The sequence below is a fragment of the Anopheles bellator genome, chromosome 2 (genome assembly GCF_943735745.2).
Source record: "Anopheles bellator chromosome 2, idAnoBellAS_SP24_06.2, whole genome shotgun sequence".
Lineage (NCBI taxonomy): Eukaryota > Metazoa > Arthropoda > Insecta > Diptera > Culicidae > Anopheles > Anopheles bellator.
In genome coordinates, this window is record NC_071286.1 from 54750290 (window position 1) to 54775194 (window position 24905).

Consider the following 24905-nt stretch of genomic DNA (forward strand, 5'->3'; position numbering starts at 1 on the left):
ATCGGCTACCTCTCGATGCCCTTAACCAGCTATTCAAGAATTTAGTGGAGCAAGCTTACCGCCGCTTAGTGGAGCACGTGAGTAGCTAGTAATTGCTTGGCCGAGCAAATATGACATGAATGAATTGTTAGGCAATCGCAGGGCTGCCCTGAACACTCCACAGTCTCGTGCTACGAACATTTTCGGAGCATGACATTCTTTATTACCCCAAGAGATGAAGCGTAATTTTCACAATAAACGTTTAATAGTTTAATCGTTTCCTCGCAAAAGACGCCCTCGCAGAGAGCTGCAGAAGATTGTATTGAAATCGGAATGAAACTTAATTGAGAGCATCATAAAACGAGTACTACGGGTACACGCTCTGTGGACATCTCAATTACTGGGACACTGTGCGAAGGCACTGCTCCCCTCAGGCCAGCCAATAAAAACGAGCCTCAGAAAGTGTGAGTCCAACGTCGAGGGTTAGACAGGTCGCCGGAGCCAAACTATAAACATAATAAATTAAATGATGTTCACTATTGCCGCCAACAAGGGCAACAGTCTCGCGGTGCCTACCGCGGCAGTTGAAGATGGAAGCCGTTATCAGTCAGCCCTGGTTCGGCCGAAGCAAATCAGGCGTCAGACATCAAAAGACGCACAAACATAGCGTTTGCCGGCGCAAGTCTTTGCATAAACCTCCAATAAAACCACGCAAATTAACCGCAACAAGCTTACCGCCGCTCACGGAGGGACCCTCCGTGATGACTGATGTGTCTGTAAATAACCATGACTTCAATCGCATAAGGACGGGTTTTCTTACGAGTTTATTTTCTTCCTTCCGAATGATGAAGCATGAGCAGCAGTGTTGTGGTTATAGTAACACTATCACTCTCAATTACTACCGTGAAGCAGAAGGCTGACAAGTCTGCCAACGTGTACCGTCGCAAAATAAAACGGATACGTTCCGATCCGCGCCGCCGCTACAGCTCGTGCTTTGGATCTTGAACTTACGAGCCAGGTTGACTTCGGTATAATTACAACGGTGGTCGGATGTGGTCAACCTTGTCAACCGATCTTTGACACGTTGGCGGCTTCTGCTGGGGGCTCAAAGACCCGGGCCCTTCCCCGTTTACAGGTTGTTCCAGTTGGTCCTAATAGAGTAATCACAGCCATCAGTCATCCTCTGGAGAGCGCATCCCACATTATGCTCCGCAAGACGCGGTCCGTGGCGGCACCGGCCCCTGATAACGAACCACCCGGAACTGCGGCACTTCGTCCGCGCGACGCTCTTTTATGGCACATTCATTTTAATCACGCCTGCCGCCAATGATGACGCTGATGATGATGATGCTTTCGTACCGACATTCGTTTTGATTACGAGCGGAAGTCAAATTTGGAACCACCGGCCTAATGAAACGCGGGGCGCGTATGGTTGGTTGACCAAATGGTTCACTTCAACCTTCCATCCGGGACGCAACCGTAATTCAATGACACTCCTCCGCAAGCGCTTAGTTGGCCAATTAGACTTTTGGCGTTCTTTCGAATTTTCACACCAATTGTCCCAACGAAAGTAGCGACCCAAATTCAATCCTTTTTTTCCGTAGATGGTTAATACCCCGTCAATGAGGTGTCAAGCTTGAGCTTCAGCTCGGGGCATCGCGGATAGGCGCCCAATAAGGCGCCCCCGCCGAATTAACTGCCAAAATGTGCGAAAATTGTAAAATCTGAAAAAGCCGCCACTCCGGGCGCCGTTCGGCCCCCCAAAATGGGCTGCGTTGAATCAATAAATTGAGCGCCTCGCCGGACCCGGTCAATAATGCGCCTTCTTCAGCGATTAGTTTAACGGTTGTCACGCTCTCCGGTTCGATGGCGTAACCATAGCAGTCACGGCGCGAGGTGTCATAAATTTTGCGCGCCGACCCTTTCAGTGGTCGTGGACGTGACTCTGAAATTGCTGCAGAGTGAGGAGAGGAAGCGAGGGCTTTTTGTGACGTTTATATTGCCCAAAATCGTCAACTAACGGCAAAACGGGTGAGGTGTACCGCCGCTAAGGCGCTATTAAAAGAGCTGCCCGAGGTGTCTATTCCCATAGTTTGGCGGACGTGCAAAAACTACTCATCAACCCGCAGGCAACCGTAACTCAAGCTGCTGGCAGACGGCTGTGACGCAACCAGAGAGATGGTTGCCATTTGGGTTGTTGGTTTTCGTGGTGCTTTAATTCAATTCTTTACGATGTGACCATAATTTGCTGCTTTTAACTGCCGATCGATGGAGATCAATGATGTACTTTAACGTGCGTGCCAATTAACAGACTCGTTAGCACCACGACACCGGACACACACTTTAGAGTGCCATTCCACTTTATTGTTTACCGAGCGTGAACCCTCCATGTGAGGGAGTCTTTGGGAGGCCACGAATAGACACATCACTCATCTACACATTTGGCCCAGGCGGAGAGAAGGGTGACTCCACTAAATCACTGACAGACTCCCCGACCGATGGGCTCGGAGATTTCGGAGTCCAAACGACTCCTCAGCTCGGCCGAATTAAGTGTGCAGCGGGGCAACTAACGCCGCCACGTAATCTGCGCAATCGCTTCGTGTGAGGAGTTGCCGCTCGTTAGCCCTCGGTTTGCTTTGAATTAATGCAAATCTAGCGTCCACACTCTAGATCGCCGGCACGCCCACACAACGTACGCATCGCGGCCAGAGGGTGCCAGACCCCAGATGGTATCAATTCAATTCTCGTTTTGTAGTCCCGCCGCAGCCGCCATGAAGATATGTGAAGGTGTCAGCGGAATGCATCCGCGCCGGCGGCGGTCAGCCAGAAGCCCCAAATGCCGCCGCCGTTGCGACGGTGAACTAATCTACGTCACATAATTCAACAATAGTGACACCTCATTACCATTAGCTCGTTTGTTTACCGGCATGTTCAACAACCGCTCGGGCCGTCACTGGAAGTGCTTCGCGGTGACCTCCCGCCGATCTCCCTCTCTGGTGGCTGACCACGCTCGTGGTCCTTTTTTACACTCAGCCTTTTTTTTCTTCCTCCAAAGCCGTAATGTACCCGGCGTACGCCAGCGTACCGCATGGAGCATAATTTATGGCCCACGTCAGCCCGGGGTGAGCAGCCGATCCGTCCCGTGAGGTTCACCTCTCCGACGGCCTGCGATCCCGGTGACGGGAGGGCGAGACAGAAAGTCGTGCACCAAAAAATCCGAGCCCCCCCCCAGGTTCATCTCCCTGAGCCGCGGCTGTGTCAATGGTGCTCCACCGAAAGCGTGCCGTTTAGTTGCCGGCACCGGCCCCAGGTATCGGTGCGCGGACGCGCCGCCGAACCTGACATCCCTTAAATGGATTTTATTCGCTTCGCGTACTCACCCGTACGTTGCTTCTCCGTTTCCTCCCCAACAGCTACATCTATCCACTGGACAAAGTCAGCATCAATGAATCATACTCCTCGTCCACCTATTCGAAGCGCGTCTGCAGCGTGGAGTCCCTCGAAACATCGACCAACACATGTAAGTTCCGTGTGACGTGTAGCGTTCCCTTTTATTGACCCACCGTGGCCGTGGACGCTTGCTGGCGCCGGCCGGCGGCTGCAGTAGTTACTCCTACCGACGACCCTGTACGGACATCGGTCGTCGTGATCAATTTGCCATCGCGCAAAATTGTTGTTTCAATTTGACGACTTGATTGACGTGGCCACGGAGGAGGGCCGGCGGGAGAGGAACGATGGAGTGGCCGCGAGTGTGACCTGTCCAAAGCTGTCACTTCGCTGGCGACAGCTACACACGTTTTGTTACTAATTCCTCGCCCCAGTCACTCATTAACGGGGTTGGCTTGCTGTCTTCTGTCTTCTGATTGCCACCTTTTTTTTCTTCTTTGCTCTTCCTTCCCCCATCGACAGCGGATTCCGCCTACGACCAGGCACCGATAATGGGCTGCACGGTACCGGCCATCCGGCCGACGAAACTCGTCGAGGAACCGGGCAGCGCGTTCCGGAGTGTCGATGTGACGCAGGCAACACTGACGCCGGCCGGGGCTCTCTTGAAGCTGCCCACCTACTCGACCGCGCTGCTAATCCCCGAGGGGGCGATCCCCAAGAGTCAGCGACACAACGTAGTGCTCTCGATCGTACGGGACAACAAACATCACATGCCGTCGAACGCCCGGACCACGTACCTCAGCCCGGTGGTGTTCTGCGGCCCGGTGGACACGAAGGTGAACAAACCGATCGTGCTGCAATTTCCACACTGTGCCGAGAATCTCTCGAACTGGGCCTTCTCGCTGTACAGTGCGCCCGACAATGTGACACCCTGGACGAAGGTGGTCACGATCGGCAAGGAAACGATCAACACGCCGGCGCTGGTGCAGATCGACAAGCGGTACGCATACATCCTGACGGAAACGTTCGGCAAGTACGTGCTGGTGGGCGAGTCGGCCACCGACATTCAGCAGCGCGTGGCGTGCAAGAAACTGCGGCTATTCATTTGCGGTCCACCGACGGTGCCCGAGTTTTCCGACGTCAGCGTAAGGATCTACATCGTGGAGGACAACCCGGGCGCGGAGGAACACTGCCGGCACTGGGAGCAGGAGATCGGCGGAGTGCTGCTCGGCCGGAGCAGCGTGCTGTACTTTGCCGACATCGGTCGTGATCTGTCGATCGATCTGCGGTGTGTTGGCGGTTGGAAAGCGAAACCACTCAGCGAACGGCAGACGATCCCGTTCGCGCACGTGTGGAGTAGCGCCGGCACGGCCCTCCACTGTAGCTTTACGCTCTGCCGGACAGAGCACGATAAGTGTGACTTTAAAATTGAAGTGCGGGCCTCACAGGACCCGCTGGATTCGGGCTTCGGCGATCCACTGACCGCTGCGGATGGGGCGGCCACACTCAGCTTATCATCGTTCGTGCCGATGTCCCGAGACGGCAGCAGCTCCTGTCAGCACTCGTCCAGCTCGTTCGAGACGATGACCATCTGCAGCGTGGGGTCGGCCTCCGCGCACACGAGCGACCACAACGTCATCACCATGGACCGCTTCCGGCTGTCGAAGGACGTGAAGCGAAAGCTGTGCAAATGTCTCGACCCACCGACGGAGAAGCGCAACGATTGGCGCATGCTGGCGGCTCACCTACACGTCGATCGGTACCTAACGTACTTCGCGGCCAGGCCTTCGCCCACCGACCAGATCCTGGATCTGTGGGAATGCCGCAATCGGGACCTGCACGACGTCCAGCGGTTAATCGACATCTGCCGAACGATGGAACGGCCCGATGCGGTGGCGATACTGGAGCAAATCCAGTCCACGCCATGGCTGTAGGAATCTGTGGCACTGGCGGCGGCACGTCAACCGAAACGAGAACCCAAGCAACGGCTGCGATATAGGTCAAGTCAATCTTTATAAATATTTATAATTCATTATCTCTGCATACACCGCGCACGCCGACAGCTCGCGACTACTGGTGAGCTGGCCACCACTCGCTGCAAGTCCCAGAAACTGGCGGCCTCCGACGGCACAATCACACATCACATCCAATCTCTGGTCAGCCTGTCGCGCTCCGGTCACGCTTGTCATTTTGGCTGACCGGGCGGCGGAAGTGTGCCTTCTAGGCGATCGCGGATTGCAAGTGCAATTGGTGCATCCTCCATCGTGACAGCCCCTGGTCATGGGTGTTAAAATATGGGAACGGAAAGTGCCATCGACTGGCAGTAGTAACATCCAACCGTTCGAGCCCGATGCGAACGGTCAGCAAGAGAAAAGTCCTGTCGTAAACCGGTGCATGCAGGCTTTTGGTAGATGACGATCTGGAGGACGTTCTCTTTTGTGTTTTCGACTTTCAACCTCCAACCGATCGCCGGTGGGAAGGTGTGCTACATAATCTCATAGCTAATAAACGAGACGCTCGCACACAGACGAGGATTTTGCTCAAAGGGGTTTGCATTGCGAACAAACCCATAGCATAAACGGTTGGTCGCGCAGCGTGTCAGAATCTAATTAGCCACTAATCATAACCCTACGTATCTGCCCCGCGTAACTCAATATCAATGTCACAATCAGAAGACCATTTTGAAGGAGGTGTAACCAAGAGTGGTATTTTCAACCTGCAATTGGTTCTATTTTTCGCTACCATCCATTAACAATGCATTTGTTTCATCCGACTTTAGAACAACCATAATGTAAGGTTTTCGTGGTGCCGTAAGCTCAATAAGTTTCTCGAATAGTTTTAAACCCACAACAGACCACTCTTGGTTTTGCTCTCTTTAGAAAATCCCAACTCAAACATATGAAACCGTATCTTATCCGCTATGAATAACGTTCACCTTCTATCATTTTCCAACACTGTACACTTTTTTACGTTTACGACTTGTTTTAGACAATCCTACTTCAGATGCCACATGCATGTTTCTGCCATGATCCGAGCGAAACCGGAGAGAAACAAACTAACAGTGCAGAGCAAACCAACAGAAATAATACTTAAGACTGATCACGAGTTCTGTGGGTGGGAGGAATTTATAGAAAAATTGTGCGAAATTCACATTAATGATTAGGAACGCAGCCGCGTTTTTGCATCGCAAACCAATACCAAATGATAATGATGATGATGATAATGCAAAACCAATTGGAGCGGTGCCGTTCCGTCGGCTGCATCTGAAGAGCATTTACAATTGTTGCCCAACTTGTACTTGCACCAACCACCATTGCATTATTTCATACAATTTACTTGAGTACCTCAGCGCGCACGTGTGAGAATTGTTTTTATAAAATGTGTACAGTAGTTGTGTGTTGCTGTAAGGGTGGTCAAGCAATTCCGTAGCGGTATGAATGAACTCACAAGAAAATCAATCGCATAAGTCGGTAATTTACATTAGTTTTATCAAACATTACTTTGTTAAGGCACGCACAAATCGCTAAATCGCAAAAAAGCATCATGAAGGAACGTGATAAAATATTTAAAATATTTTCCCTGCCACAGGAGCATGTTGAATGCGATTTAAGCGAGGACAAGAAGAAATGAAATGGCCCTTTTGAAATGATTTGGTTACCTTAATTTGTAGAGCCTCTCGGAGGAATCGTCTCGGATCGCGAGATGCACGGAATGTAGCAAAGCAAAACAAAATCTTTAAATCGACTACCGAACTTAATGAAAATGCCTTCTTCTAGTTTCGTAACTGTTTGTTCTAAACTTTGCTTTGCAAATGCGTGACAAGCACGCGCACCTAACGTACTAAAGCCAGTTTGTTTTTCCTTTTTTGGTCATTTATTAGCCGTAAATAGAAATAAGTTTTGGCGTTAAGAATGTTGCTTTCATCGTGGGACGAATGAGAAATCCATAAAACATTCATTTGCCGAAGGTTTCGTTCTGAAAAGATAATCCTAAAGAGGGTGTTGTAGCTTGAGATATTAGGTTACTGTAAAAAGCTATTTAAGAGTGTGTCTTGTAGTAAAACTGACCAGTATAAGCAAGGGCGGTCCAGATGGATTTTTATTCGCGGATCAGAATGCCCAAAGAACGGCATTGTCCACGAATGGCCAACATGAAGCGGGGCTAATGTTGCCCTTTTTTCTACTACCGTTGTCCTCGACGTGTGCCGCTAGGACAATGGGACACTCCCCTCCAGGACACACGTCCCGAGAGGTAATGGTGGACATTGTTTTGCTAGCTCAAACATCATAATTTTACACTCTCCCAGCTGTGGTCGAAAGGGCGCTGGATTGGGAGTGGTGGCGGATCGCACATCGGACGCTGCCGTCACCGTTGGGTGGATCCTCGCTGTCCTGCGAAGCAATGGCGCAATTAACTCAGCTGGAAACGAAATTAATCGTAAAACCACACCGCACCGCAACCGCAGCGTGATGCAACAATGAGTAAAACAAAGCGCCGGACAGAAATATGAGCATAAATTGTCAATAAATTTACGGAATGTGTGCATTCCCGGCACGGTTCTCCCGAAACCCCGGTGAGCGCGCCTGTCCAACAGAAAGGACACCGCCGCACCAGTTGTTCCGTGCTGGTGCACAGTGTTTTATCATTTGTTTTGCTATTGTTTTTTTTGCGTTCCCTATCCCGGGCACGTCTGCAGTGTCTCTGAGTTAGAGAGGAAAAACTGGCGATACATTTTCATCTTTTCAGTCGCTGTTAAAATGTATTCAATTCGAGAGCGTGCCAGGAAGCCATGGTCCGGAGTCGCTCGTGCGGCGCCACCGGAAGGATGTTAATCATTTGACTACCATTAGCTGAAAATCGGCACGCAAAGTGGCTCGACCATCCGAATCCGGCGGCGAACGCAATTTATGGACGATTTCGCACAATCGATGACAGTGCGGAACAATAATATTTCTGGCGCAAGTGGCCAGCAAAAAGGGGACTCATTCAAAATGACCGGATACAGATCGGCCACTCCTTCCTCCCCCCGGCTTTGCGACCATAATTGTCATAAAATAGTGCAAATAAATAAAAACGTTTCAGCGGCCACCTAAAAGCACTGGGAGAGGGTCAATCAATTGAGGCGTAATGAATGGCCGTAAAAGGCACCAACACACACACACACGAGGAGGATAATTAAATCCGCAACGGGCAGCGAACCGTAAATGTGCGTTAGGTGGTGCATGAACGGTGCACAGGATTTTTGGTAACCAGCAGGATCGAATGTAGAAAATAACGCGCGGGGAGCATTCAGCCATACTCTAGATATACAGCCTTGGATTAAGCGTATCGCTCTGAATCGATTGTTCGACTCACGTACGGTTTGCGAACGGATTGTAGATATTATTCGAACTCCCGTGTAAGTAGTTTCCGGTCAATGTGTAAGGCGGAAGAAGCGCTCGATTTATATATCTAATATACTGCTCTTGGAGGCACATATATATGAATTTATATATATACATAAATATATATTTGTTATAAAATATAATCCAAAAGTATACAAAGCAAAATGTGGACCGTATAAATATAAATTGAGAAACCGCAACTCCAGACAATTTTGAATCGTTTTTTTCTAACTTGCTTCTCGCACATCGATCGTTACTGAAGGGGTGTCTGAACTGTCATTTTAAGCTTTGTTTACATTTTAAGTTTTGTTTATTTTTCTGCGAAGAGTGCTAAAGTTTGTGTTTCGCGTGCAATTATGGCGTCTCCGGAGCAATTGGAGTTGTCTGGCCTGATAAAATCAGTTCATCAGCGGTTACGAGAATCCGCGAAACACTCCGATCCTGAAACCGTCTGGCGGAAGCATATTCAGGACGCTCCGATGTTGCAAAACTACGCCGAAGCCATGCACAAACTGGCCACACAGTACTGGGACCGCACAATGGATGTGACCTGTAAACGTTCAAACAGCCGCATCGACTGGGTTGCAGCTTCATGCCGGACCTATTTCAACGGCGGGTTACTGAACTTGTTTCGTGATAAAGACGACAAAGTAATGCAGGCCATCGATGACGCGTATCGGCCGACCCATCAACCGTACTGTGTGGAGAAAATCAAAATGCTCGACGTTGGAAGCTGCTACAACCCGTTTGCCGCGTTCGCAGACTTCGAAGTGACCGCCATAGACATTGCGCCAGCACAACCGGATGTGTGGTATTGCGATTTTCTCGAGGCGGAAGTGAAAGAGAGCATCGACCGCCCGCAGTTTTTGCCGGAGCACCACGCAATCGCAGCATTTCCACGGAACCATTACGATGCGATCGTGTTTAGTTTGCTGCTGGAGTATTTGCCAACACCCGACCAGCGGCTTAGATGTTGCAGCAAAGCCTACGAATTGCTTCGTCCGGAGGGTATTCTACTCATCATCACGCCCGATAGTCGCCACCAGGGAGCTAATGCGCGATTAATGAAGAACTGGCGGTACACGCTCGCCGGGATCGGATTCACGAGGATCAAGATTGAGAAACTGGAGCACGTTACTTGTATGGTGTTCCGTCGGTCGTTGTTCGCGGCCGTTGGGAAAAGATGGTGTGCGATCCATCGCGAGGCGTACATGGAACCGGTACTGAACATACCGCAAGATTTTAATGAAACGTCGACGAGCGACGAACGAATGGATTTCGTAAGGACTGACGCGGACGACGACGAAATAAGGGAAGCATTCTCCGGACTTCCCTTCGAGGACACAGTTGATAGTGGATTTTCGTAGATCTAGTGCAAGAAACAAATGATCCTCCAAAAGATCTACCTAAACCGCATTAGGTTATGTTTTATTAAAAGTACTAAACAAATCCAGGGCTACATGTAACATACCTTTTCTAAGATCGCTTGGTGAATGGTGTTTGAAAAACCGATTTGCTTCTCGAGAAATTCACGAGAAACTTTCCATAAATTTCGCCATTTCTCTTGTTCCATTTTTAATTGACTGCAGGAGCCCAACGCACGCTTTTAAGTTCTAAGATGAAGAACCTGATGTTTTTTTTTTAAGATGTGGCTAAGCTTTCTGATCTGCCCCCATCTCAAGACTCCGCAACCTCTATACTAGGATTCCATAAAGCACTTGCTACAGCGCACCTTCTAACTCGCAGTTCGCACTCCGCGCCCTTTATGCCACAAAAATGGTACTTTGGTAAGGAAAAATGTGTGGTGTTAAGTAATGGAGCACATTGATAGGGAATAAGTATACTTAAAATAATTGTAAAACCAAAACACGAACCGCAAAACTGTATCTGCTGGCACAGGACCCCATAATTGGAGCCAATTTCAGCATTTCACTTAAGCGCACTGTCCCAATTCGAACAATTCTTTCAAAAAAGGCTGCTTTTCCAGCTTTGGTCTTCATTCCGTTCGCTACATCATAAATAGACTTTCATCAGCATCAAGCGACAGACATCCATTGTGCCGCGACCCAGTCGGCCTTTTTGACCAAATTTAGCACTCCGGTAGTGACTCGTGCAACGGGCCAAACGACGTTTTATTCTCAGTGTCCACTACTCCAAGTTTCGCGATCATATCGCCCGTACGGTATTCCTCGAGGTCTCTGAGTGTAGTTTTTGACTTTGTTCGGAAAATATTTAATTCCACAGGTACGTTGGGTTCGGTATGGGCGAACATCTTGCTTTGTTCCTGCAATGGTCGTCCCAATACAAGCAGGCCCAAGTTGTCCACTGAGGCGGAATGGAATTTGACCACTTTTCCGGTCGCCGTTAAAAACCAACTGTTGGCGTCGGTCAGTGAGATTTCCTCGCTTCTCAGCAGAAATTTGGGCCTGATGAGCACCCTACGACCGTTGTGCGTCGGGATTTGTTCGAACGAACCGGGGGAGCTACTACGTGTTTTTTCTCCAAGCAGAAGGGTCGTTGCCAATTGCTTCATCGCCCGTGGACCATCGGCCGTGTTAACGCTGGGACCGATGGTAGCCAGCGCCGCCTCGCATTTGTTGGTGGATAGTCTGCTCAACGTCTTAAATTCTCTCATTTCGTCCACGATGTGGAGCAGGAGGTGAATGGAACAAGGAACAACCCCTACTCTTTCTGAGTATCTGTGGACGTAATGTACGAAGAGGATTTCAGCGTAGCTGAGTAAATGCGAGTAGCGATTGTGGTTGCATATCGCGACGGCAATATGCAACCACAAATATAGTTCATAATCTATGGGGTCCAGCACTGGTTTCAAAACAACAAGCCCCACAAAATCTAAAAAATACGCCCACATTGAGGGCGGCCACATGCCAATGTACTTTGTGAATTGCACATGTTCCCTTTCCTGCGGGAACCGTACACCGCATAGTACTTCATGCAATTTAAATAGTTGAGCTTTTGGCATTTCAGTAGCACCGTATAAGCCATTTGTGAACGTTCGATAAAATAGTTTAGCTGCTCCAAGATGCAACAGGTGCCTATCGTCGGCAATACTGACGTGCTTGATTAAATCAATCCCCAGCAGCTCCAATGGATTGGCCCGTTGCGTGACTGTGACTTTACGATGTTCGGGATACTCATGACGCACAAACGACTCGTGTGTTCGGGGTTGCGAGTCGGTGTTATCGTGGAATGACATTGTTGAGCCCTTTGTCACACCTCTAATAGTGCATTTCACATTTTTCATTTTGCCTCACATGCAACTGGCGAGACCGTCTCTGTAGGGTATAGTGAAACAAGTATTAAAAAACATTCACCTAAGTTAATACGACGCTATTATTTGAACCTACCTTTTACGAGCGCACGTGCCTCTGCATCGGCCAGCACAGCTTGCGTTTGCATGTTTTTGCCACGCAAGTTGTACGCCTCTTCGCACGCTCGTCTCATGAGAATTGGTGCGTTACGTTACCGCAGAAAGCGGTAACCGCAAATGGTTCTTCCGGCTCTCCGTTGGCGTCTAATAGTTGTGCATGGACAACCCATGCCTGAAAATATGGGTGGCCTAACTGCGCCAACGGCACCTTGTCCACATGAAAATAATAGTCCACGTTTTCGATGGACTTCTCGTTTCGCTTCTGTGCTCGAATGCCTGCCTCTGTGTTGATATTATAAATAGTACTGTGCTATGATATTTGTATTTTAGCAAAAATGTACAAATACTTACCTAAGCCCCGATGCCATAAAAACCCGACAACTTCATCGGACTCATTGCGGATACCCACTGTCTTTATGTCCCACTGCTCCTGTTCTTCAAACACCGCGCGCGGATCTTTCACCATGCCCGGGAAAAACGGGCCCAATGTGCAGAGGATCCGCTGTAGAATTTCCGGGCATTTTTTGCATATTTGCGTCATTTCGCGCACAATATGTGTGACCGTTTTGCGTTGTTCTTCCGTGGCCCTGAGGAACTGTTCACGATCTGCCTTCAGGTCCTCAGGGCTCAGCAGCGTCACTATCGGAGTGATAGTCATAATAAGTCGGCGTCGTCCCTGATTCGGGTGCTCGCCTGGAACTGGAAGGGCCCGCGTCCTCCTCATCACGAGACTTCTTCTGCTTCTTTGTTTGCCGGTACCGTTCGACGGGTGGCAGTGGCATTTTGTTGCGGAAGCGAAATATGAGAAAATATGGAAAACTCAGAATCTTTAAACACGAGCGCGGATCACACACTTCACGAAAAATGAACCACGAGAATAGAAAGTTTAACAAAGTTGGTTGAAACGAGAAACCATCGAATTTCCATCGAACGTTCTGTCAAAACACAACAGGCACCCTTTGGGAACGTCCGAAAGCCCTGCAGTAAGCTTAACAAAAGCTTTCATTAAGTTTTTTCGCGGATGTGAGAAAATATGGCTTTTTCTCATGCAAGAAAGTATGGCTGTTTCAATGTAAGAAAGTATGGCTGTTTCTCATGCGAGCGAAAAGTGAAACAAACAAACCGCGGGGGAAAGTGTTTTCGTGTTTCGTGTTGCAGCGACGATGTCTTCACTCTCAGCAAGCGCTGAAAATTTGTCCAGCGATCAGGTAAGCATAAAACCATCAAACTCTGTGAAAATGCCCCGTTCGGTGGGCCAATTGTGGCTTTAATTAAAAGACAAGTCGTCAGCGCTGGGCGCTCCGTTGTGAATCATAATTGATTCCGTTTAGCTCGAACATGAATGGTTGCGATTGTTGTGTAGGGTGTTTGTGTGTGATCAATTAAAGGTTTTTTTTTCTTGTTTTCCCATCGCCTCCGGCCGCAGAACAATGATGGTTCGTCGATGTGTCTGGAGCTGGCGCTCGAGGGCGAACGTCTCTGCAAGTCGGGCGATTGCCGGGCGGGTGTGGCCTTTTTCCAGGCGGCGATCCAGGCCGGAACTGATGATCTGCGGACGCTCAGCGCAATCTATAGCCAGCTCGGCAATGCGTACTTCTACTTGGGCGACTACGCCAAGGCGATGCAATACCACAAGCACGATCTGACGCTGGCCCGATCCATGAACGATAAGCTGGGCGAAGCAAAGTCTTCCGGCAACCTGGGCAACACGCTCAAGGTGATGGGCCGCTTCGATGAGGCGGCCATCTTTTGCCAGCGACACCTGGCGATCGCGCAGTCGCTCGGCGACCGACTGTCCGAGGGCCGGGCGCTGTACAACCTTGGCAACGTGTACCACGCCAAGGGCAAGCAGCTCGGCCAAAAAGATCCGGGTGATTTCTCCGACGAGGTAAAGGAATCGCTCCTGAAGGCGGTGGAGTACTATCAGCAGAACCTCGCCCTGATGAAGCAGCTGGGCGATCGGGGCGCCCAGGGGCGGGCGTGCGGTAATCTCGGCAACACCTACTATCTACTCGGCAACTTCGAGACGGCCATCGAGCACCACCAGGAACGGCTGCGAATAGCGCGCGAGTTCGGTGATAAGGCCGCGGAGCGGCGTGCGAACAGCAATCTCGGCAACTCTCACATCTTTCTCGGCCAGTTCGAACAGGCGGCCAACCACTACAAGTGAGTACTGGAATTGGCCTGTAATTAGAATCGTTAATCGTACGGCAATCAATTCACGGCTCCCAATTGTTTCTCATCAGACGCACACTGTCGCTCGCGATCGAGCTGGGGGAGCGGGCCGTCGAGGCACAGGCTTGCTACAGTCTGGGCAACACCTACACGCTCCTGCGCGACTTCCCCACCGCCATCGACTACCATCAGCGGCACCTGGCGATCGCGCAGGAATTGGGCGACCGTATCGGTGAGGCACGAGCCTGCTGGAGCCTTGGCAATGCCCACTCGTCGATTGGCAACCACGAAAAAGCGCTCCACTACGCCAACTCGCACTATCTGCTGGCGAGGGAACTGGGCGATGTGGTCGGTGAAGGTACGGCCCGCATGAACATTGCCGATCTGCGCAAGATCCTCGGCCTACCGGAGCTACCGGCGCTGACCACCGGCGACGGAGTCCCGTCGGTCGATGGGTGCGACGAGGTTCTTGGGGCGCGTATCGCGAATCTCGTTTCCGGCGAGGGCCTGCTCCAGGACCAACCTTCGTCACAGTCACAACAGCACCAGGCAGCATCGAAGGCCCAAGCCCTGGCCGCCAGCAAACATCATCAACACCGTTTGCGGCGCGAAAGCATGGAGCAACTAGATCTAATTAAGGTATGGACGGACGCAGTAGCTGCGTTGATCATGAGATTCTTATCACAGCAAGCGTACGTGCAGCGCTTCCGAGCACTCCCAAAACCACTAATCAAAAGCAAACAATGATGATAATCGATGGGAACTCAACCATTGCGTGTGTATGTGTATGGGGGTACCGTTTTTTTCTGAGAATTGGCGCAAGTGAAGATTCCGGACGCACGATGCGTTTCGTTTCGGCAGTCAATCGTTCCGCCCCGTGTGGGGCTCCTGCTTTTATAGCAACGCTGCGGCGGCCCGAGGGTAACTTGATAATCGTTTAAGTCCCACCCAAAGAGGACGGTGAGATCCGACAGAAGGTCAACCGCATGGCCCATTGGGGGGGATCATGATAACATTTTTGGTGGAAAATTATTCCATTTTTATCGGGAACTTTCCCGCTTATCGCGAAGGGATCATAAACTGTCGAACGCATCGGCAGTCAATGACGGATGGGGTCTCTTATCGTGTCTCTTGGGTCTCTTTCTAGCTGACACCGGATGGTAAAAAGCTGCACGCCCAAAACCAACAGCAACACGGTGCCAGCGTGCAGGAGAATCGCGAATCGGGTGCGCAGACACAAGCGGTGCCGGCGGCGACGACCGGAGCGGTGGTGTCACAGGCGAAGGTGCCCAAAAAGCATGAAAATAGCTTCAAAAACAACGACGAAGATTTCTTCGATTTATTGACACGATCGCAGAGCAAGCGTATGGACGATCAGCGCTGTACGCTAAAGGTGAGCGAACAAAACATATTCCCTAGGGTTTGCGGACTGTGTCCTTATGCTGCTGAATTACTTGTAGCTGACGCATGCAGAAAGCGTTGATTCCGCGCGGAAACCTCTGTCGCAGCACAACAGCAACCCGCCGGCGGCCGGAAAAGAGAACCGGTAAGTGAAGGTTAAGCGATTTTCGAAACACAACGTCAACTTTTCCCAAATCGTTCGCCAGTAACGTGCTGCTTGAGATGATTGCACACTTTCAATCGGAAAGAATGGATGAACAGCGAGCCCTGCTACCCGGGTTGAAGCGAATAACGCTCAACAACGCAACCAATGCCAGCAACACCATAAACCGTCCAACGAACAACGAGCCGGGCGCGGTGTCAACCCCACCGGAGGATACGATCGGAACACCACCGGACGATGCATTCCTCGATATGCTGATGAGGTGTCAAGTAGGTCGTCAAGGACGGAGACTCCGTCACGAACCGCTCGCATAATGCTCGATTCTTCCTTTCTAGGGTTCGCGAATCGAAGAGCAACGCTCGGAGTTGCCCACACCCAACATAACACTTGACGCAGAGGCGAACGATTCCCGTGGGGTAGCACCGGCCGCGGTCACCTCGAACAGTGGAGCCACCGTTCCGGATGAAGACTTTTTCTCGCTCATCATGCGTTTACAGGGTGGCCGCATGGAGGATCAGCGAGCGACCGTGCCGCAGAACAATCAGCTCAACCGTAGCGCCAGTCAGCCGGCCAACCATACCAATCACGGCAACATTCATAGCACCAGTGGCAGTTCGTCCACCGGAAGCAATGTAAGTGCCAGCAGCAACAATGTCCCGAACGGACAAAACAACAACAGTGGCGGCCATAGCGGTGGTAAGAGTCTGAAATGATTTTACTCCTTCGATCGCTAGTGACGGAGCGCGGCCAAGAACGTTCCACGCGCATGGTCACTGGCGGTTGAAGAGCATTTCTGGGGCATTGCGGGCCGAACCGAGAGCATGCGAGAGACAGTTTGGGGATTTTGGGATGCGTAGAAAATAGGTTGGTCATTAAGATAGGATCCATTTTCGTTGCCGTACACATTGCACCGCAGCCACACGATTTCATATCATTAAATGTCACTGGATATCGATTGTATTTTTCTCTCTATTGTATAGATTTGCGGGTTTTTTATCACTTTATGTGGATTGTGGACAGAAGGAATATGTTTTTATTAATTTTATAACGTCACCATTTACTATCGCCTGAAAATCGTGCATTTTAGCCACAGTTGGGATGGTTTTCTTGCTACCGATCCACACTCCTGCCCGTCCAAATGTGATTGAGATGTATTCTTCTTAATCCCTTAATGTGGCATAACCATATTGTGCTATTGCTAAGCGTGTCGGTTCTCGCGCGGGGGCTGGGTTCACGAACGCAGTCAAATGGGATCACGAGAAGCACAAAGGCTTGCAGTAATCGTTTTCTCTCGGACCAAATGAAAACGTTCCAATAAAACACAACCACCTGTAACGATCGAATAAAAGACGTCCTTCGTGCGTACGAACCTACAAAACGGGACAAAGAATGATAAAAGCAAGGACAAATCCTGAAGAAAAGCCATTAATGTAGAATGTAAGCAACAAAAAACACAACCTTTCGTCGTAGGATAGCAAAACGGGAAGAAGGAGAGAGGCTTCAGGTTCGATGTTGCTGGTTGCCGTAAAGCTTTCGCGGAGCACAGTGATGATTCAGCAAACAATGCCACATTTGTCGCGATGTTGGGCGATTAGCTCGCTTACGGTAGATAACGTACATGATCAAATATACTTTCCTCCGGCCACTGCTCCGCGTCAGGACCATATTTATAGCACGAGGAAAGCGCTGGAAAAGGGAACTAACCATGAATACTAATACTAGTACCATATACCACTTCTTCCATTCTGATATTTTTCTAAAAACATTTAATACATCCCTTTTTGGAGCAAAACTTCACCACCGCCGGTGAATTCATACTAGCCTGTAGCATGATATATTATCATTCCTAAGAACTAACGGTAACGGTTGGGTCGCTGTGGCAGATAAACGAGAAATACAGTACTAAGGAGATCAGGATATTTATATACTTATCATTTGAAGCCTTCCCTGTGTGTCCAAACCGTAGTAGTGGCGACCACGAGTGACTCACACCGTGATTGGTCGGACCACTACCTTTTCGTTCGTATGGTGTTCCCGTGGTTTTGCTTTGTAAAGGTATAATCTCTGTGTGATAATCGCCAATGTTCAGACAAATCGTTACACATTTCCATGTATGCTAAGCGAGGAGGAAGCAATGGAAGAAGGTTCATATCATTCGAAAATAATGGCAGAGTTTAAAATTTGCGTGCACTGTATAAGTGTGTAGACGGGATTTTTAATATGCATTTTCCATTTTGTATCTTTACAATTGGCAATTTTGCTAGCAACGAGGTGCCAATTGCATAGAGTTGGTTTTAAAGGTTGTTTCCGTCATTTCGTCGCTTAATTGCTTTTGTCGGAACTGTAGCCTAGGCGAATATCATGCTTCTTATAAGGGGTTGGTCATCGATGTAACGCCAAGGAAGCCATCGAAAGGGTAGCACATACTCGTGACAAATACTGGAATACGAGAAGTCCAATCACTCAGTCTCGAATAATACTGAAACAGGCGAATACAAACTACGAAACAATACCAATCAGAGCCCTTTTTACGAATGGCGATACAACAAGCTGCTACGTTGATAACGAAATATATACAAATACTTCCAAATCATTAACTTGTTCGGAGGCCTAATTAATTTAATATTCTAACTCAATTTGGCGGGTTAAATTCTTCAACCGTCACTGTTAGGTTTTTAAACATGACTTTTTTCATCCTTGCTGCCATTGAAATATTCCAGAGAAACATTTCACGCACGGTTCGTTAGCGAGACCAAGGTGAATAGAGCATAGAGTGGGAAGTATGAATTATCCGTTATTTGAACAAATCTTCACTTCTTTGAACAAATCTTTCATTCTTTGAATTCGCGATAGATTTATTCCTGGTGGGAATTTCGCGTTAAGCTTTAAGCTCGTCATAACTCAAGAACTGAACCGATTTGACTGAAAATTGGTGTGGAGATACCACGGTTGGCAAATCTAAAGGTTTTAGTTTAGTTCTACTATCGGAATCGGTCGGTAAAAAACATTGAAGGGTTCCACAATTATTGGCGAACGATAACTGTAACTCAGAACCCCATCGTGTGCCTTATGTGCGCCATAAATCAAGCAGCTTATTTGAGTTTTACTCGATGATTTATGCATCGATTACATTTCGAATTGGTCGCTTAAAGCAAACAATAACGTGCGAGGGATACAACAAAAAGAATAGAGATTATCACTTACGCCACCGTCGCCGGAGGACGATGCTGCGTCGTTGCAATGCAAACATAAGGTGTGCGAAAGATGAATGCTCTGTCCGCCGCAGGCCCAACGTAGATTCTTCGCGCGAATCCTTTCTCAGCGCCAGAGTCCCGGCCGGTCGCTTGTTGGCGGGCGAAAAATTCTTGATACGTCACCGGAGGGCGCCGCGAAGGCCTCGCCGAGCGCGCCAAACCCGAAGCGCCAAATGGATAAAACAATTTACACGTATTCGAGTGGTAATATCAATATTTTATTTCAATTTCATCTCCCGCGCAGCCAGTCCTTCGAGCCGGGCGAGAAAGTGTTTTGCACACCCTGCCGGCGGCATTGCCTCGGATTGCCTCGGATTGCCTCGGATGAGGTCCACGCAGCTACGGGATGGGAAAGATAAATAATAAAATCGAATCTGCCTGCCTCGGCCCCCGGATCGCGATCGTCTTCGCGCCGGAGTTGGTAGGTTGGCAGTAGAATCGGCGATCGGCGTTTACTTTGCGGCCCTTCGGACTCCGGGATGTTGTCGGTGGTGGATTATTTATTCATTTCAATATTGTACCCCGTGATCGTGGCCCTCTGGAGGTGGCTTTGTACCTTCGCGGAGCAGCAGGTTGAAGGTAGAATAAGCCAAAGTTGCTATTTTTTCGCTACCCTATTTTTGAAGGTTGTTAGCAAAAATTAAGTAGCTAAACTATCTATGTTCTATGTCTAAATATTCTGCCGTACATTTTGTTTCAAATCTTAGCTAGAGAAAATGTGGCGCATTGAGCATTGGTTTTAAACCAAGATTTAGTGTTTATTGCAGATCCAACGTGCCTCTAGGTGATCCCGCGGGAAGCGAAAGATCCGATCGCAAGGGCCAAGCCTGCACCTAGCAGCATCGCACTCCATTCTCACACACGTTCGGCGGTCACGGGTGAAAAATAAATTAAAAACTCCAGCAGGAATCCTTCAGCCGCATGGCCACGCGGGAGCTCATAAATCGTTCGCGCGGATAGATTTGAGCGCACACAGCCAAGAAACAGAGTTCCCCGTCCGCGAGGCCGGAAGGCGTTAGCGTGGCACGCAATTTATCGACCCCTTATCGATAAATAACACCTCAATTTTCAATAAACCATCGCGAGCAAATTGTGCTGATGAATGTTTGCACAACACTGACCACTAATGTGCGCGAGTGACGAATGCTTGCGAATGCTCAGGCCGGGAGCAGAATCTCGATCGGCAGGATCTTCGGCACAAAGTTCTTAACCTAGCGTCGTCTTGACGATGGCTCTCGGAGATGTTGTGCTGCGTCACTCCGAATGCGCTGCTTCATTGTCTTAATTTGTAGAATTAAGACGGCCGCACGTTAGTCCACCGCTGAGGGCGGACAGAAGCTGTGGGCAGTCAAATTTTTGGACACCTCCAAATTATGGCTTCACCCGGGGGCCATTTTTTTCGCCCGGCTCTGGGGTCCATTCTTTAGCTTCCTGCCTGCCGTTCCTTCGAAACCTGCTACTGTCTGTGGGCCGGAGCGCCGGAACCTCCAAGGCGGTGGGGTCTATAATTTTCCCATTGTGTAATTTCACTTTTCGACCACCCCCGCCACCCACCCCCCTGACTCCCACAACCCACGGATTAGGGGCAGCGCGTAGCAAACGGAAGGGCTGCCCAGCGGGAGCGAATTAATTGAATAATCGTCATAATAACGACGTGAAACAATGATTGGTCACTCTGTGTTCCGTGGCACCGTGGCCGCGGCCAATCGATTCGCCCGCCGTCGTCTTTCTCCTTCTTTTGGGAGTTTTGCTGGAGTCACGGTCCTGTGTCACGCTGAGTCAGCGCTTCGCAGCGTGGCGTTCGCGGAAGCCGCTCCGTTTGGGAACGCCCCAATCGATGACCTTAGCGTTCGATCTTTAGCGTCCAGAACCGGAACCGGGGACCGAACGAACGGTTTGTCTCGAGAGTGTTAATTACAGAGCCGCGGGGACCGCGGCTTCCTTCCGGACGGTGGCAGGAATTAACACCCGCCCCGGATTCCCGGTTCCCAGCACGCAACCTCCAAAGGGTCTCCAAAGTCGGTCAGCGTTTCCTGCCAACCGGAGCGTCTCGGATCTTTAAACATATTTTCTATGGACGCTCGCAAAATTCAACAGAATTGGCCCACCGATTCGCGTTGGTGGTTTCTGTCTCGTACGCGACAAATCTGGCCACTTCGTTCGCCGAAGGTTCGCTGTCTCGCGATCGATTCCCATCGATCGCTATCGATCGGCCAACGCTGCCTGCCTGCCGTGAGATAGGAATGTATGTCGGCTTCCTGCAGTGGCCGGCCCGCCGGTGGTGAACTATTTTCGGTAGCATCTTTTAGGCGCTCGATAACCATCTCGGAAATGATGTATGGTCCACTTCCTTGGCTGTTCCGTCGTGTGTTTTAGTTTTTTCTGCCTCCCTCATTCGTGGAGCGATATAAATTAAGAAATCGACTTCTACCTGGGTTCGGGCCCGGGGACTGGACGGACCTTTAGCTGAAGAGCCATCGCCATCGGCCTTTAACGATGATCTACGAGCGCTCAGGGCTGGTTCGAGTTCGGGCAATTCTAAACAGAAGCGCCCCGGGGACCGTTCGAGATTGCGGAGTGTTTGCTCTTCATTCGCGCGTGAGAAGGAGTTTGGATTAGAATGTCGCCAGATAAGGAGCGCTCCGTATCGTCCAAAAGGTGGGCAAAGACCTCACAGAACCGGGCTCCGAGGACCACTTACGCGCGCGGACCGTCCCACGAAGATGCTACCGGCGTTCGCCGGGGTCCTATTGAGCTGTTGCTAATGCCTAATGCTGTTTGGGTCTTCCGCTACGAGGCGAGGCCGTTGTCGGGCAGGATTTATGTGAACTCCTTCCGCTGGAAGTCGGGTGTTGATAGATTTATAGCATCAACCGGTGGCGGGGTTTGAATGTTTATTTTCAGAAACGATGCTGGACCGTGACTGGACCGTGCCTTTCGATTTTTTTTCTTCTGTGTACCGAGAAAGGTTTCATATCCTTTTTGAGATAGACCCGTGGAAGAGACACTGTTGGTGGACTTGAAATGTAAATAAATGGTTTCTTTTTGTTGTGTTTTTGATAGTAAATTTAGACATAATTAGGGGAATTAGTCAAGCATTTGGACTAATCTACACTTCTAGAAATTTAAGGGATTACAGGTTGATACCTTTTACTACTTTTGACGATTTAGCTCAGCTTAATATACTCCATCTTAGTTGTCCGTCCGTTTCTTTAGTTGAATTTCTTTCACAAACTGAAGAAAAAGATGTTCAATAGCAAAATGTCCCTTCAATTGTTTTTTCTGTTCGAAAAATCTTTCTCCAACGATCTGCAAGGGTGGTTGGCTTGCCATCGCCGGCCCTCGAAGTCGTGATTTAATTTGCGATCGGAACAATCCGCGCGACCGTAGCGGAAACCCTCACCGCACGGAAACGGTTCGATTTGAATTCCAATTATCAGCGATCATGCACCCGTGGCCCTTACTCGGATCATCGTCTGGACGGTGGACTGTGATTTTTCTTTCCGGCCCGATCCGTATCGCGACCCACCGCATAAGGCTAGAAACGATTTTTCCTTACACATCACACCGGTACCGGCGGTACCAAATAAAGCGGATCGTTCGTGCGGAACATCCTTAGTTGCCGATCCCCAGATGTCCGCCACGCGAGCCGCCACGAGTGGGACAACGGTGAGTGCAAGGAGCAGCATCTTGAACGGTGGCCGTGATGGAAGGACGGAAATTGTTCGCTTATTAATTTTCCTCGGCTTCCTCGGAAGACTCGCCCGGGGGGGCGGAATCGGAAAAATGCGCCCCAAGCACCCCACAAAAGGAAGTAATCAAATTTGTTAAATTTTAAATATTTCCACCGTACAACTCAATGTACGGTACCCCAACCGGAATGGCTGAAACGGGACGCAAGGGCGCCCGTAAATGGAAGCGCACACCCGATCCCATCCCGTCGAAGGGTCCAGCACGCAGGGCCTCACGGTTCCCGGCACGGCATATTTTTCTTGTTTTTATTTTTTTTAGTTTTTTTTATACCCGGGCCGAGCCAAAAATGGGCTTCTCGGAATGCATTAATTGCGTAAATCAGGTCGCCATAATTTGTCATAATTTTGGGCTTCCGTTCGTGCCAAAGCACGGAACACCCGGGCTCGGGCGTCGTTTCGTAGCCGAAGGATCAGGTCCTTCCGCTGAGCGTGACACGGCATCTGGTCTCGACACTGGCCTCTGGTCTGGTTTTTGTCGATCCGCCAGTAACGCGATCATCCGGCACGACTGATCCTCACGCCCGCCGAAAGGTGTCCTTCAGTTTCGGTTTTCTGCAGTGTGCCTCGATTGAGATAGATTTGGCCCAGGAAACTCAGAAGATCAGGGAACCAAACGGTGCAACGGTGCAAAAATTGAATTATTCGGCATTTCGCTAATTGGCCCGGTCTTTGCTTCACGCTTGAGGTGGAGTGATTTTTTCGGACAGATTTTGGCGCATGTTCCCCATTTGCTTGTCGATAACCTTTTATGTATGGGTACCGTGGGTTGAACCAAAAGTTCCTTTGGGTCTGAGCAGAGTGCAGCGCTGCCTTTATTTAAACAATATTTCACCCAATGTAAAGATCGCCCCATCGGCTTCGGTCGATTCGAACTGGCTTCAAACTCCATTTTGGCCACCGTTTCGCTGCCCTCGACACATTTCGTTCGCCGGATTCGCTACATAGCCGGCCCGCCGTTGTTTAGATTCTTTCGCAATTATGTAAATAACTCGAAAATCGCGACAAAGCATAAAACAAAGCGCATCGCGCAGAAAATGTGGAAGAACCAGCGAAGAACGGACGAAGCTGAAGGAAGTAAATAAAGCCTGGGACGAGACAAAACACAATCGCCCGATAACACGACAGTGTCAGTGAAGCTCACCGAAGGGAAGATTCGGAAACGGCGGACACAACGCAGCGAAGCCAGCGGCCAAAGCTCGGAGGGCGATCCCCAGAATCCGTGTGTAATCTTCATTTGTTCCCTTGTTCATATTTTCGCGCTTCTTATGTGTGTTGAGAGTTTATGTGACTTTATGTTCGGTTTTTTCTCTGCAACTTTTGTTCCCTTTTTTGTGGCTCTCAGAAGATCTTCTTCGTTCTACTGAATTCTTCCCAATTCGCGTTTCGCTTTATATCCGTTTGCAGGAACTCACTCATCGAGTATGTATGTTGTGATGTGTTTCGCGAATTTATAGATAGGTTGTGTGGTGTTTTGCGGACCCCTCTTCGAAGACTCCTTGCTTCATTCGCTTTCCTTCGACTCGCGGCTTCGGACGGGTGCAAAGATGATACAAAAAGTGACCCCACGGGTAACAGCAGAAGCAAACGGAAAGCAAAACTAAACGAACAGACCATAAAAAAGTGGGGAAAAAGAGTGGCCCTCGGACGACCGGACACGATCGAAATACTTTACTACTACCACGAATTCGAGCGGTTCGCGATCGCGATATCGCAGTGGCCAACCACGGGTTGCGTCCGGGTGCGCGGAAGCGCTATTTCGGCGTTTTCTCGTGACCTCGCGGGCACCATAATTCTCTATTGTTTCGGGCCCGCCCGGGCCCTTTCGCCACCTCCGGAAGGGACTCCCGGCTCACGACGACTCACGCCGAATGGAGTGCCGAAATGGACGAAAGTATTCCTTAATTGGATGCAAATTCCATATTGAATTTTTGCCCACCGCCAGGCCAGCAGCAGCAGGCTAGAACCCGACCGCCGGAAGATGGTCCGCATTCTCCGGAACCGCGCAAAGTCCTGCGATGC

At 49.8% G+C, this 24905-nt stretch overlaps 3 protein-coding genes across 3 annotated transcripts in view; all 3 read left to right on the forward strand.

The window, feature by feature from the left end:
- Positions 1 to 5300, forward strand: part of LOC131207736 (netrin receptor unc-5-like) — a 48320-nt gene extending 43020 nt beyond the window's left edge. Inside the window, exons 10-11 of the mRNA XM_058200361.1 lie at positions 3393 to 3499; positions 3889 to 5300. Of these exons, the coding sequence (XP_058056344.1) occupies positions 3393 to 3499; positions 3889 to 5300 (1519 nt within the window). The remainder of the gene's footprint in view (positions 1 to 3392; positions 3500 to 3888) is intronic.
- A 3806-nt stretch (positions 5301 to 9106) lies between these two features.
- LOC131207737 (S-adenosylmethionine sensor upstream of mTORC1) lies at positions 9107 to 10117 on the forward strand. Its single transcript, XM_058200362.1, has one exon. The coding sequence runs from the start codon at positions 9107 to 9109 to the stop codon at positions 10115 to 10117; it is 1011 nt and encodes a 336-aa protein (XP_058056345.1).
- Positions 10118 to 13255: 3138 nt separating this feature from the next.
- Positions 13256 to 17102, forward strand: LOC131208496 (G-protein-signaling modulator 2). The gene is made up of 7 exons (XM_058201272.1): positions 13256 to 13349; positions 13568 to 14307; positions 14388 to 14955; positions 15464 to 15709; positions 15777 to 15862; positions 15924 to 16149; positions 16216 to 17102. Exons 1-7 carry the CDS (start codon positions 13305 to 13307, stop codon positions 16591 to 16593), a joined length of 2289 nt encoding a protein of 762 aa, XP_058057255.1. The 5' UTR covers positions 13256 to 13304; the 3' UTR covers positions 16594 to 17102.
- The last annotated feature ends 7803 nt before the right edge of the window (positions 17103 to 24905 follow it).

Bases quoted from the DNA above. Each gene is read 5' to 3' on its own strand.
- LOC131207737 (XM_058200362.1), top strand. From the start codon at position 9,107: ATGGCGTCTCCGGAGCAATTGGAGTTGTCTGGCCTGATAAAATCAGTT.
- LOC131208496 (XM_058201272.1), top strand. From the start codon at position 13,305: ATGTCTTCACTCTCAGCAAGCGCTGAAAATTTGTCCAGCGATCAG. The intron at 13,350-13,567 runs GTAAGCATAAAA...CTCCGGCCGCAG, and splicing joins AAAATTTGTCCAGCGATCAG to AACAATGATGGTTCGTCGAT. The intron at 15,710-15,776 runs GTGAGCGAACAA...AATTACTTGTAG, and splicing joins ATCAGCGCTGTACGCTAAAG to CTGACGCATGCAGAAAGCGT.